The sequence below is a fragment of the Elephantulus edwardii genome, unplaced genomic scaffold, assembly GCF_000299155.1.
Source record: "Elephantulus edwardii isolate Elephantulus edwardi_28Jun2011 unplaced genomic scaffold, EleEdw1.0 scaffold00268, whole genome shotgun sequence".
NCBI lineage: Eukaryota > Metazoa > Chordata > Mammalia > Macroscelidea > Macroscelididae > Elephantulus > Elephantulus edwardii.
Genome location: NW_006400018.1, coordinates 3,236,906 through 3,250,887, shown reverse-complemented (window position 1 = coordinate 3,250,887; position 13,982 = coordinate 3,236,906). Strand labels below are relative to the sequence as shown.

Sequence of the window (13,982 nt, the reverse complement as noted above, 5' to 3'; positions counted from 1 at the left end):
TCATGCAGCTACTTAATGGAGGGAACTTTAAGTAGAATCTAATTTATTGGACACACGCTCTAATCTTTTTTTATTCCACTTCTCTTAAAGTGATCTTTCCTTTTCTACTAATGCCTTTTACAAATGAACTCATTCGAAAACATGAAAACTTTTTTTTACTGTTATTAATGTTTTTATTGAGTAGGAAGAAAAAGAGAAGTGTAAGTTACTGAATATTCTTTGTGTTGTAGATAAAGGTAGTGGAAGGACTGAGGTGAATTTCCACTACGAATGGATTTGATCCAACTGAGGAAAGTTTGTATTTATTAGTATTTGCTCCAACGAATCTCCAGATGTTCTCTGTCATGGACAACATAGCTGCCAACTCCTGGAAAATAAGAAGGCAAAGAAAAGGGTTTCACAATGGCTTTAATAATTGGTCGTATACCCACCTAGTGCTGAACCACCGATACTCATCATCTCCCCAATCTCTCGGCACATTTCCCGTGAAACCTCAGCCTTCCCCAGCGGACTGCTGTGGGCATGTCCACCTCAGGGCACTTGTTCAAATCTCTTCCTTACCTTGAGTCAGTGGTGTATCTCCACTCAGAATTTCCCAGTAAGTTCTGTCATTAGAGTTGGCCCTTAGACCCTGCACAGAGGTGATGTATGGGCCCCAAGAACTCTCCTCCATTGTGAAGCTGTGAGGAAGAGTAGACTGGTTACAGCAACTCAGAGTTTCCACAGGAGAACCTACACAAGTGTTTCTCAAGCTTCAGTGTGCTAAGAATGACTTGAATGCAATAAATGCAGATTTCCTGGCAGTGCTCCAGGTATTTTGATTCTCTATGTTGGGGTTGCAGAGCGAGGAATCTGCCCCTTTCATAAACATGAGAAGATTCTGACTCAATCTACACTCCATGGTAAATTAGGCAAAAAATGTCTATGGTTTCTTCACTAACCTTCTGCATAGCTAGTCAACACTTCTAGTATTTTACTCCAAGATAATAACTGTCTAAGATGCTAAAACACCCACAATTTGATGATGTCAAAACACTCTCGAGGGGCACCCTCAGGTCCCACAGGCACCTTATTTAATGATTTTTGTCTTCGGAAAGGAGAACAGAAAAGATTAATTTCATATTTTATGTTGTATTTACAGAAAACAACACAATGTCTATTTCATATTCTCTAGTCATATTTCTCTCTCTTTCCTGGAAGCCCTTGAAAATAGCCTTCATAACAATTTTATATTATTTATAATTCTTACTTTTTCCTCTTATACCATCTTATACCATGTTGTTAGATATAAAATGTAGAAATTATCTGTTAGATTTAGGACACCACACATCTTAATTTAAGTCAATACCTTAGTTTCAATATTGACCTCTCTATGCCAGGAGAGGAGATCTTGACCAATTATCTAGAGATCAACGGGGTGCATGGCTTGTGAGATCTCAAGTTCAATGCCAAGTTTTGTGTGTGTATATTCATAGTTTAGAATGGTTGATAAACATCCATTGTACTATTGAATTGTCAAAGGATCAGTGATTCATAAATAGTTAAAAACCACTCTTCTGATGAAATCAGTGAAGTGGGGGAACGACAGCCTTTTTAACAAATGGTGTTGGCAAAATTGGAAAAATATCTGCAAAAGACTCAAGCAAGACCCACACCTCACTCCATACACAAAAACCAACTCAAGGTGGATCATGGACCTAGGACTAAAACCAAGGACTATAAAATTCATTACAGAAAAGCTAGGAACAACACTAGAAGTCCTAATCCACAACATAAACAGTCTTCCCAGTATCCTGGAAAAGCTACAACCAGGAGAAGATAACATAGATGAATGGGACCTTCTAAGACTCAAATCCCTATGCACATCCAAAAACTTCTCAAGTAGGGTAAAAAGGGAAGCCACTGACTGGGAAAAAGTATTTGGTAATAATATATCAGATAAGGGACTTATATCCAGAATTTATGAAATACTTGAGCACCACAACAATATAAAGGTAAATAATCCAATAGAAAAATGGGCACAGGATATGAACAGGCACTTCACCGAAGATGACATTCAGATGGCTAACAAACACATGAAGAAATGCTCAAAATCCCTAGCCCTAAGAGAGATGCAAATTAAAACAACTATGAGATATCATTTCACCCCAGTCAAAATAGCAAAATTTAACAGAACAGCAAGCAACAAATGCTGGCGAGGTTGTGGAGAAACTGGAACCCTGATTCACTGTTGGTGGGAGTGTAAAATGGTGCAACCCCTGTGGAAAGCAGTTTGGCGCTTTCTCAAAAAGTTGCAAATAGAGATACCATTTGACCCAGCAATTCCACTACTGGGAATATACCCTGAAGAGACCATAGCTGACATCCAAGCAGATATATGCACACCCATGTTTATTGCAGCTTTGTTCACAATAGCAAGGAGTTGGAAACAACCTAAGTGCCCATCAACAAACGAATGGCTAGAGAAGCTGTGGCATATTCGCACAATGGAATACTATGCTGCATTAAAAAACAAGGAACTCATGCAATATTATTCAAAATGGTTGACTCTGGAGAACATTATGCTGAGTGAAATATCCCAGTCACAAAGGGACAAATATTACATGATGCCACTGTTGTAGAATGGGACTGTCCTTGGGGCTGGGGAGAGACTGAGTAAGATGGGTTCAATAATGTGTACTGCACTGAAACAGAGGAGGGAGAGAACCGTTTAAAAGAGAGATGTAACTGGGTATTTCTGTCATCACAGGAGACTAGAGCGAGGGCTGCATGGTGGAGGGGACCTGGGGGAGGGTTTGTAAAACAATGAAAGAATCTTTTCTTTTACTTTTCCATAATTTTTGGACTCATGTACTTATAACTTGTTAGTCAAATTTGTGTCTTCTAGGTTGCAACACCCCCATGATACATCTTCAAGGATATGTACATGTACAGCCAAGCACAATCAATAAGAGTGCATCTGAATTCCAAAATCAATCTCCATAATAGTCTATGTGCTTCCTACTGCCAAAGGGGCCCTTTAGAGTAGTGAGAGAAGATCTTCACCCTGAAACCCACAGCGTCCCTTTTCAGCAGGAAGTAGCTAAGAGAATACGCCGTGCCCTTTTCCTTATGACTCAGGGTGAAGTCTCTCTCAGGGAGGAGTGATAGGGAATGGCAAAGGATACACTGACAAAGAAGATTGATCAGAACTGGCTTTGACAAGCACTGTGGCATTTGGACAAGAACAAACTGGGAGGAGGGTAGAGAGAATAGTGCAACAATGAATGAGTGGAAGCCCAAAATCTCTGTAAATGTTTATGAAAATTAATAAAATATAATTATAGAAAAAAAAACAAAACAAAACACTCTTCTAAACACAAAATGTCTGAGGGTCCATCCAGCAGAAGTGACTCCATGCTATGCAGCAACAACTATGTTAGGGCTATGGTGGCTTAGTGGTAAGGAGCTGTGCCACCGATACAAAGGTGCATATTTCAAATCCACTGGTTACTCTCCTGTGATTTACTGTCTCTGAAACCATGCTGAAGGTCCAGCTATGAGTCAGTTCTAACCTGAAGGTAAACAACAACAGCAACCTGGTGGCTTAGTGGGAAAGAGTTGCATTATCAACCTAAAGGCAAGGAGTTCAAATCCACCAACTGCTCTTTAGGAAAAGAAGGGCAATCTCCTCCTGTGTAACTGACTTCCTCTGAAAACTCACTGTAAGTTCAGGTGTGAATTGGTTCTGCCTGGACAGCCAGACAACAACAACAACAACAACCATATAATGTGCAGATATCACCTGGACCTCTTTGATTTACACCAGAAGAACTGGAAATTTTACACAAAGCTTATTCTGTCTGCTCCTATTGCTCAGAATAATAAAAAAAACAAAACGCTTTGTCTCTGAAAAAAAAAGAGGAAATTTTGTTGAAAGGGGACCTCCATTAAGGAAATAATTTAATATAAAAATATTGTGGGGGCAATACCAGAATGATAACAAAAACATGTTAAGAGGTGGGAGTTCAGATTCTACAGATGCTCATCATGAGAGAAAGATGGGCCATCTACTCCCATTAAGTTTTACAGCTTCAGGAACCAGTGGAGGGTCACCGTGAGTTCAAGTAGACTCTATAGCTGTTGTTGTTGTAGCTGACCCTCCCTCCAGTGGGTTTTCAGAGGCAGTAAATCCCAAGGGAAGAGACCACCCACTCTTCTCCTGTGGAGCAGCTGGTGGATTTGAACCACTTGCCTTCGGGATTGCAGTGCAGCTTCTTACCACTAAGCCACCAGAGCTCCCTCAGTAACTATGAGTCGGAGATGACTAGACAACAATGGGTTTGGTTTGATTTTTGAGGCTTATATTTGGCTTATCAATTTATATATTTGGGTCATTGGGCGGTGCCAATAATTTGTATTCCATTTAAAGGCTGGTGATTCCAGCCCACACTGCGGTGCTGCAGAGAAACAGAACTTGTTCCTGCGAAGATGACAGCCAAGAAAAGCGTGTGGAGCAATTCTACGTTCTACCGCCTAGGGTTGCCGTGAGACGGTGTCAACTGGAAGGCAATGAAGGGCGCTAGGAATGGAGAGATCTCACCTTTCAAAAACGGCCACGAGGTGCAGAGAAAGACTGAGGAAGCAAATAAGATATGCTTTAAATACACATTGTACTCAACTAATCCTAGCAATGAGATTGCAGAAATGCACAGGGAACCGCTTGAATGATATACATACACACCCAAACACAGTCTTGTTTTGTTTCTGGGCTGCTTCCATCACGTCTAGGAAGACAGACCCCGCTGCCACGCTGAGATTGGTGGAAAACGTCTCGTTGATTCTCACCGTGTAATAAACCTCAATAGAGGAGTGTGACTTGGTAGGTGTCACAGACACAGACCCAGGACTGGGCTCACTGTGATCTAGCAGACAGAAAACCAGAGAGCAATGTTCAGAATACGAGAAAATGATGCATTTTATTCGCCCATCAGGCTTTGCTCTTTCTCATTATTTTTTGTGGGTGTGCCCAGAATTTTATACAAGGAGTAAATGCCATTAGTTTAGGGGCAGATGCATCATTTGACTAAAGCCAGGAGTTAAAATCAGAGACTCAGCAGCTTGTAAAATATCACTTAGATCAACTAGCAGCTATTTAAGTCACTCGGTTGCTCCAACTCCCATTTTTTTTTTTTTTTGTTTGTTTGGGTTTAATTTGTTCCATAACTTTTAAAAATGGTGGTTTATACAATCAATCACTTTTATACAATCATTTCCAAACATTATTTCATTCATGCATATTTTGTTTTATACAATCATTTCTACACATTGTGTTACATATAATGAAACACTGTGAACCTGTAGTTTTTACCACCGTGTCTCATTGAGTCCCCATCGCACCACGTCTGTTTCTTCCCTCATCCACCCACTCGTCTCGGTTGTCCTCGTGGTTCCCTCCACCTTCTTCCACCAGAACTCCCATTTTTTTTTAAAAATTTTTTTTCTTGTTTTTTTTTTTAGAACTCTCATTTCTTATAGAAGCTTTTGACTTTAGTTGCACTGGGATAGAATATAGTAGTGCTTGCCATTTCCCCTCTATTTGCTTTTAATATTTCCTGAAGATATATTACCTGCCTGGCACTGTACTATTCATTTTATGTGGATTTTCTCATCCGAGCCTTAAAAAAACTGGTTAGGAAGGCTGCATGGTGGAATGGACTTGGAGGGAAGAATTGTATAACAGTGAAAGAATTTTTCTATTACTTTTCAAAGAGGAGAACGAACTGGAGGGGAAGGGTGGGCAGGGAGAAAAGTACAACAATGAATGAATGGAAATCCAAAATATCTGTAAATTTTCATTAAAATGATTATTATTAATAATAATAACCCCCAAACTGGTTAGGTAATCATTCTTACTCTTTACTTTAGAAAATGGATGTGGAGAGATTAAATATGTAGGGCTGAAGAGAGAGAAAAGGAAAGATCTCTGTCTTGCTTGCAAAATTAGTAGTTTAAATTAAGAAGCCACCTTCCAATTTTCTGAGAATATGGCCATCGTATTAACCATGCCCCTGAGAGTTCATTCACTGAGGATGATGGGAAGTAAAGCAAAATAGAGATCTTCTGTGCTACTTCTTTGGGACAGGAATGATGCTCAGAGCCTCTTTCTAGATGAAGCAATCAAAAAGTACCCCCTGGGAGATGATGTTAGGGTTCAGGAGTGGTCTAGTCAACTATGACTCCTAGCAACCTGTGAACAACTTGGGGGACCCTTGCCTACCCTGAGCCTTCCTCATGATCTCCAGAACGCGAAGGCCCCTTGCAAACCCTCGGTTTGGTATTGCACTTGATGACGTATTGAGGACTGACTGGAACCTGGAATGCTCTAGAATGTTTATCTGGTGGTTCTTGATAAGCCAACCCTGAGGACAGCTCGGTCGTGTGTGCTTTGAGGATTATGTCAAAAGACAAGACCGTTTCCCCTTGTATGCTTATTGTACCTGAACCACAGACGCAAGGAGAGTCTTTGTTAACATCCAAATAGGTCTTTCTCATCATGGCAGGTAAGAGCTGGGCTGCAGCAATTGGGATATTGAATGCTCCCCGAGAAATTTCCTCCATCACCGTGGCCAGAGTCTGTTGGCTATTCCAGGCACTTTCTTTGTAATATTTTGATGAGACAAAGAGGGCCTAATGAGAGAAAGGGAACACACACACACACACACACACACACACACACACACACACAAACATATGAATGAACCTCAATTAAGGACCTTATGTCTAAGTTACTATAGTTACTTATAACTTGCATAGACTTGTATTTACTTACAACATATAGACACTTACAGATATTTAAACAGAGATCTCTGGTGGCCTAGTAGGTAAGGAGTTGCACTGCCAACCCAAAGACAGGTAGTTCAAATTCACTAGCTGCTCCTTGGAAGAAACATGAGTAAATGCCTTCTGTGTAATTTATAGCCTTTGAACCCACTGGAGGCTCCACTGTGAGTCAGTTCCAACTCAACGGCAGTGAGAGAGACAGATGGAGGTTTTGACCCAACATGCACACAATGCCGGACTGTTTTACTTCATTACATCATTTCCATGTGTTCCATGTGTGGGCATGTTGTAACGTAGGTGAATTGTTTGTGAGACAGTATTGTGATTCAATAAGTATTTCTTGAGCACTGACTACAGTAAGAGGCATCTTAGGAGAGATGATGGCTTCAAAGATAACCAGTAACTTTCCTGCCCTTGATAAGTTTCTGAAATAGTCTGGGTGCAGAGAGGTGGGGAATGGACACAAAATGCAATATTCCCAGTGAGAACAGCTGCTCTCTGGCATCTTCCTTTTTGTATCCCCAGCACTGGACTAGTACAGGTCATTACAGGGGCCACTCACTAAATATCTGATGATGGGTAAACTATTGGTAAAGGTTCTGTATAATCAATGCCGTAAGGAAAACCATCTAGTGATAAAGGAGAAAGGGTTCTTCCCCATTTCAGGAGACTGAGGAACGGGAGCTCTGGGGGCCTAGAAAGGCTGTGTGAGCATCTAACACTGACTGTGAGAAGCATCTTGATCTTCCTAAGATACTGAATAGTCTTTTATGCTTCTTTGTCCTTGAGTCCCTCTCCAAGAAGGGCCTCTCATCTGCTTCCGTCTGGCAAACAACTATGTGCACTAAAGATTTAGTGTGAAAATACATATTTTATTTCTGTGAATCTTCCTCTCTTTTAATTTATTCCTCCAAAAGTTGAAGAACTCAATGAATAAAATCTCAGATCTTGGGAAATACATGCAATACAGTGCAGATACCAACAGTGTGAATGTCAAAATGAATTACTTCTTTTTCATCACATCTATGTATGTACTGCTTGCAACTTTGTAATCTCAGACACATTTCTGATATTCCTATGACTCATGCCCTTATTCTAGAAAATAGCAGTAATTATGCCACTATCATTGGGCTGTTGGTGTTTGCTGATGAATTAATGGAGTATAATACTTAGAATTGTGCTGTTCTTAGATGCTATTACCAACACTGTCATTTATTTCTTTTATAGCAATAATCTAACTAGGAGGTAAAAATAAAATCACAAACTGGTATTTAACAAAGTGTGAAATTATACCTTACATATCAATACATAATTTGTAGTAGAATAAAAATAGACTTTGAAGATATTATAGTCATGAATACATCATAGAAACACAACAGTGGACATAAAGAGGAAAAAATTGAAGGTGAGAAGAGTACATTTTTAAGCAGAGGGGCAAAAACCACCTATGAAGCAATGAAAGTTCTTAGTACAGGAAACAGAGAATGGATAAAACTAGAGAGGCCAAGACGAAGCGATGGAGACCCCTTCTTGGCCTTCTGCTTTACACTTGGACTCACCTGCATTGCTTCTCCTGTACTATATATGTTTCCAAGAAGACCATTTTCTTTTTTTTCAGACAAAATCTTTTTTACCAGTAACTCTATATTATTACTGATTTTCAATGAGGTGTTTTCATCTGCTTTGATCTGCTGGTTTTTTATACTTCTCTTTACACAAGTCATAGCCAGGACAGCCATCGCACCAGTATCTTGAAAGAAAAAAAAAGTTATTGATGGGTGGTCAAACAGCATTAATTTCTCCGGGCTGAGGTTTACCCAGGATGTGGAACTTTTGGTGCTAAAATGGGAACAGACCCGGATAAACTGGAATGATTGATTATGTTGGCTGGTGATGAGAGGGAAAGATTTCCAGACAGAACAATCATTTCTCCAGTAATCATCAAACAAACCTTTCACGAGTTCTTCCTATGCTGAGTTTTCATATCTGCCTGACACCTTTTATTTAAAACCTCACACCATGATCACATACAAAGGTGTGGGTATTTACACACGGGCAGTTTTCCAGTTTTATATCTTGGCTGCTCACATGTTTTCTTTCTTTTACTTATATATTCAAGGAAGTGGGGAGGGGAAACCCCAAGCCACACAAAACAGAACATCAAAACCCAACAGAATATTAAAAAAACAAACGAAAACAAAAAAACCCCAACAGGATAATACACTAAACTGATACCATCTGTAAGGTTCCCAAAGGTTCTTACTTTCCAGTTTAACAGACTCCTCTCCAGTTAACAGTCTTAAAGGGGGGATGGGGCAAGAATTTGAGAGCAAGGGGGATTGAGGCTCTTTTTCCTGGATGGATACACTTGGTTTTCCTGTGCTTTTAAGTGGGACTCTTTGCCTCTGTTATGGGGTGGGAGGAGTATAAGAAGCCTCATATTCTCTTTACTGTCTAAGTTTTGGATGCTGATTTGCTTTGAGTTTCTTGGGAAAAGGCAAGCAGACAGATCTGCATCCACAGGAGCAAATACCAACATAACTTCTTTAGAAGGAATTTGCAAACAACATCATGATAAACCAGGAAAATATTCATGTTGCCAATGGTTTCTTTTCATTTGGACCCACAATCAACACCCATGGAAGCAGCCCTCGAGAAATCAGACCACAGTTTGCACTGGGCAAAGGTGATGCCAAGAATCTCTTTAACAGGCTAGAAAGAAAGGATGTAATATTGAAGAATAAGGTGCATGTAACCCAAACCATAGTGCTTTCATTTTTTTTCTTCACTATTTTTTGTTTGTTTGTTTTCTTATTGTGTACCATCGAACTGAAAGGTGATGCCAAGAATCTCTTTAACAGGTTAGAAAGCAAGGATGTAATATTGAAGACTAAGGTGCACGTAACCCAAACCATAGTGCTTTCATTTTTTTTTCACTGTTTTTTTTTTGTTGTTGTTATTTGTTTTCTTATCATGTACCATCAAATTGGATCTGATTGGCACAGGAAGATATTGTCTCATTGTTTTCATTTATTTTTAAAAAAAAATTTTCTAATAGTTTATTTACAAAATTCAAATACAAATTTGAACAAATATTTTCAATTTCCCTCACCCCCGGACCCATCAAATTGTACAACCTAATGATTAATTCCCTCCTCCCCCTGCACATCCACAGCCCTCTGCTTCCAGCCTCTCCCACCCCTCCTGGATCCTTATACTCATTCTACAATAATGGTCTTATACAATATTTATCCTTATGTGACTGAGTTAATTCACTCAGCATAATGCTCTTCAGTACCTTCCAAGTTAGGTAATAATTTACAAAGTTATTGCTCCTGCGTGCTGCATAGTATTCCATTGTGTGAATGTACCATAATTTCTCAGTCTATTTGTTTGTGGTTGGACACTTGAGCTGTTTCCATGTTCTTAGTGCTTTCATTTTCATATGTATGTTGGACAACGAGTGAGGAAAATAGAAGAATTGAGGGCTTTGAACTGTGGTTTTGCAGCAGAATATCAAAGGTAACACAAACAATGAAGAGAACAAATAAAACTTTGTTGGAAGAAGTATAGCCAGAAGGTAGGATGGTGAGATTTCATCTCACAGACTCAGGGAATGTTATTAGGAGGGATCGGCTTCTAGAGAAAGACATCGAGCTTGGTGATGTCAGAACATCAAAGAAGAAGAGGAGGATCTGCAGCCAAATGGCTTTACACTCTGGTTGCAACGATGGGCTTGAACCAGTGGAGATTATGACGACGGAGCAATGCTTCATTTTGCTGAACGAATGATCGTCATGAGTTGAGCTGACTTGACAGCACCTCGCAAAAACAGTAACAAGCTCACCCGCCAGAAAGTTTCTCACCCTTATCTTCTTAAAAATGTTGCTCAAAATGTTAGACTTTATCAGTGGAAAGGTTGTGCTGTTCAAGTTAATCCACCCACCCAGTGGTGTCAATAAATTAGAGAAAAGGCAAGCTTTATAGAGAAACAAATACTACTACATTTCTTTTCTCTAATCATCTTGTTGTTGTTAAGTGCTGTCAAGTCACATTCAACTCAGCGGCCTTATGAACAACAGATCTAAATCATGTTCTATCTTGTGCCGTCCTCATGATTTCTGATAAACTTGAGCCCATTGCAGCAGCGAAAGTCCATCTCATTGAAGGAAGGTTGTCTTCGCCTTTATGGACCACCCACCTTTCCTAGCATGATGTCCTTTTCCAAGGAATAGTCTCTCCTAACAACATGCCCACAGTACGTGAGATAAAGCTTCACCATCCTTGCCTCCAAGGAGCAATCTGGCTGCACACTAAGACATATCTGTTTGTTCTTTTGGCAGTTTGTGGGACACTCAGCATCTTCTCCAACACCACAACTCAAAGGCTTCAGTCTTTTTCTGTCATCTTACTCATTGTCCAGCTCTCAGACGCATAGCAGATGACCGAAAAGACCGTGGTTGAATCAGGCACATCCTAGGCTTTGTGCTTACATCATTGCTTTTCAATACTTTGGAGTGGTCCCTGACAGCAGCCTTTTTGAGTGCAATACTTCTGATTTCTTGACTGCTGGAATTGATGGTGTTGACTGCGGATCCAAGCAAGATGAAATCATCGACGATTCTCTTCTCCATCTATTCTAAAATGTTTTACATGAAGATTATCACTAGTGTCTTTACAGGTGGGCAAATGAAATTCAAGAATCAACATAACAAGAAATAGTAAAGAACACTGAGCAGGAACCAAGTCTTGCTATAATATCCCACATGCAGCAAGACACTTAAATCCTACTGAACACTCATTCTTCTCAAAACAGAAATGACTCTTTTCAGAAGAGTGAAGGTAACGTGCATAGAAGAAAAATAAATAAAATTATGTAGTGGTTGAAAACCCAAAAAGCCAAGATCTGCTAGTGATTTTGTCCTTGGTGTCTAGTAAATTGAACCCAGTGACTCACCTACAGAGAACTTGCCACCAAAGTAGTAGTTTTTGTTTTCAGGAGTGAAGAATTTAGCGATTTTTGTGGCAGGGTAGTTCCTGTTGAACAGACACAAGGCCAAGACGTCCTGGCTGAGCTGGTAGTAGTTTGTTAGTGGATTGCCATCGTGAGCTTCTAGAAGAAAGAAGGAAAACTTACTCATGAAAATGATAATGGAGTAACAGATTTTCATTTCATTTCTATTTCTTTATTCTATTCTACTCATATGTGTGTACTTTTAGTGAGAGGTGAATCATGGGGGAGGAAGAGAATGAAGAAATCTGAGAAGTTCAAAGACTTTTATGGACCACTAATTTAACATAGGTTCTGGTGGCCTAGAGCTAATGAACAGAGCTAAAAGCCAAAGGCTTGTGGTTTAAATCCACCAGATACTCTGCGGGAGAAGGGTGGGCAGTCTCCTCCTGTGCAATTTACTGCCTCTGGAAACCCACTGGAGGGTCAGTTGTGGGTGGGTTCCAACTGATGTTACCAACAATAACAACAACAAATTTAACAAGAAACTCTGGAGGCCTAGGGGGTAGGGAGTTGAACAACTACCTAAAGGCACATAGTTCAAATCCACCAGCTGCGCTTTGGCAGAAGGACAAGAAATCTGTGCAATTACAGCCTCTGAAAACACATTGGAGGGTCCACTGTATGTTGGTTCTGACTTGATGACAATGAACAAAAATTCAACAAAATTCTCTTCATTTTATAACAGAGAATGCTAAATACTAGAGAGATTAAGACACTGTCCTAGTATGGTCACAGATCTAGGATTAGATAGAATACAGATTTTCCACCTTCAAGCCTAGTGTATTTTAAAGAGCCATATACTAAAATCAATGCTTGGAGGACATTTCAAAGGAAGCCGAGTTTGGAAGAGAAAAACTGAATAAATCATTGTTACGTATTGAGTAAAAAGAAAATAAAAACAACCCACTAGAAGCCACAGTTTCTCCCCAGAGACAAATGTATTACTCTTTAATGATCATAACTGGCAAGTACAACCATAATGAATAGAAATCACAAGTTTCTGTAAACTTTCATTAAAAAGAATAAAAAAAATAATAAAAAATGATCAGAACTGGCACTAGATTCATTGCTACTCATGACACAATGGTATATGTTCATCAGCAATTTTTGCTAAAATTGATTATATTTTAAAAAGCCACACTTAAACTAGACCTGACATAGTATACAAATATATGTCTGTTATCGTTGTCGAGTTGCCTGCGACTCTTAGTGACCCTAAGTACAACAGCTGTGAAGCCTGCCCTATCCTGAGCCAGTCTCACTGACTCTGACACATCTACCCACTGGTCCATCCTGACCACATGTCCAAAGTATGTGAGATGGAGTTTCAAAATCTTAGCCTCCCAAATTCTCTGTAGATGTTCATTGAAATGAAAAATAAATGACCAAAATTAAAAAAAAATAAGAAAAACATACAAGCCAGTAGCTAAAAGTGTATAGAAGGACAGTTGAATACATTTATCTATGTAACTTCATAAAGCAGTAGTAGATTAATAAATTTATATTTTGTTGAGTCTAAAAAAAAAAATCTTAGCCTCCAAGGAGAAAGTTGATTTCACCCTCTCTAAGACAGACCTATTTGTTTTCTTGGCAGTCCATGGTATGTTCAAGACTCTTCTCCAGCACCACAACTCAAAGTCATCAATTCTTCTGTCATCTTTACTCATTGTCCAGTTACCTCCTGCATAGCAAGTAATTGTGAAGACCAAGACCTGGACCAGGTGCACCTCAGTCTCTAGACTGACATTGTTGCTTCTCAGTACTCTGGAGAGGTCTCAGACAACAGATTTTCCCAGTGCAATTCATCTTTTAATTTCCTGACTGCTGGTTCAAGATATATGTCTATACACCCAGATTTCCTTACCTCTATAGTATATTAGGACTAAAGGTGGCAGAAGAAGAATTGGTGATTTTGAATTGTGGTGCTGGGGAAGAGTACTGGACATACCACAGACTACCATAAAGAGAACAAACTTGTCTGTCCTGGAGAGGGTGAAATCAGCTTGTTCCTTGGAGGCAAAGATTTTGAAACCTCCTTTTCACATATTTTGGGCATATTTCCAGGAGGGACTAGTCATTGAAGAAAGATATTATCATTTTGTGTGTGTGTGTGTATGTGTGTGTGTGTGTGTGTGTGTGTGTGTGT

At 39.6% G+C, this 13,982-nt stretch overlaps 1 protein-coding gene across 1 annotated transcript in view; it reads right to left on the bottom strand.

The window, feature by feature from the left end:
• Window positions 1-305: 305 nt before the first annotated feature.
• Window positions 306-13,982, bottom strand: part of TCN1 (transcobalamin I (vitamin B12 binding protein, R binder family)) — an 18,787-nt gene continuing 5,110 nt past the window's right edge. Inside the window, exons 4-9 of the mRNA XM_006899849.1 lie at window positions 11,780-11,935; window positions 8,382-8,572; window positions 6,454-6,669; window positions 4,724-4,893; window positions 562-680; window positions 306-367 (exon numbers count right to left, since the gene is read on the bottom strand). Of these exons, the coding sequence (XP_006899911.1) occupies window positions 306-367; window positions 562-680; window positions 4,724-4,893; window positions 6,454-6,669; window positions 8,382-8,572; window positions 11,780-11,935 (914 nt within the window). The remainder of the gene's footprint in view (window positions 368-561; window positions 681-4,723; window positions 4,894-6,453; window positions 6,670-8,381; window positions 8,573-11,779; window positions 11,936-13,982) is intronic.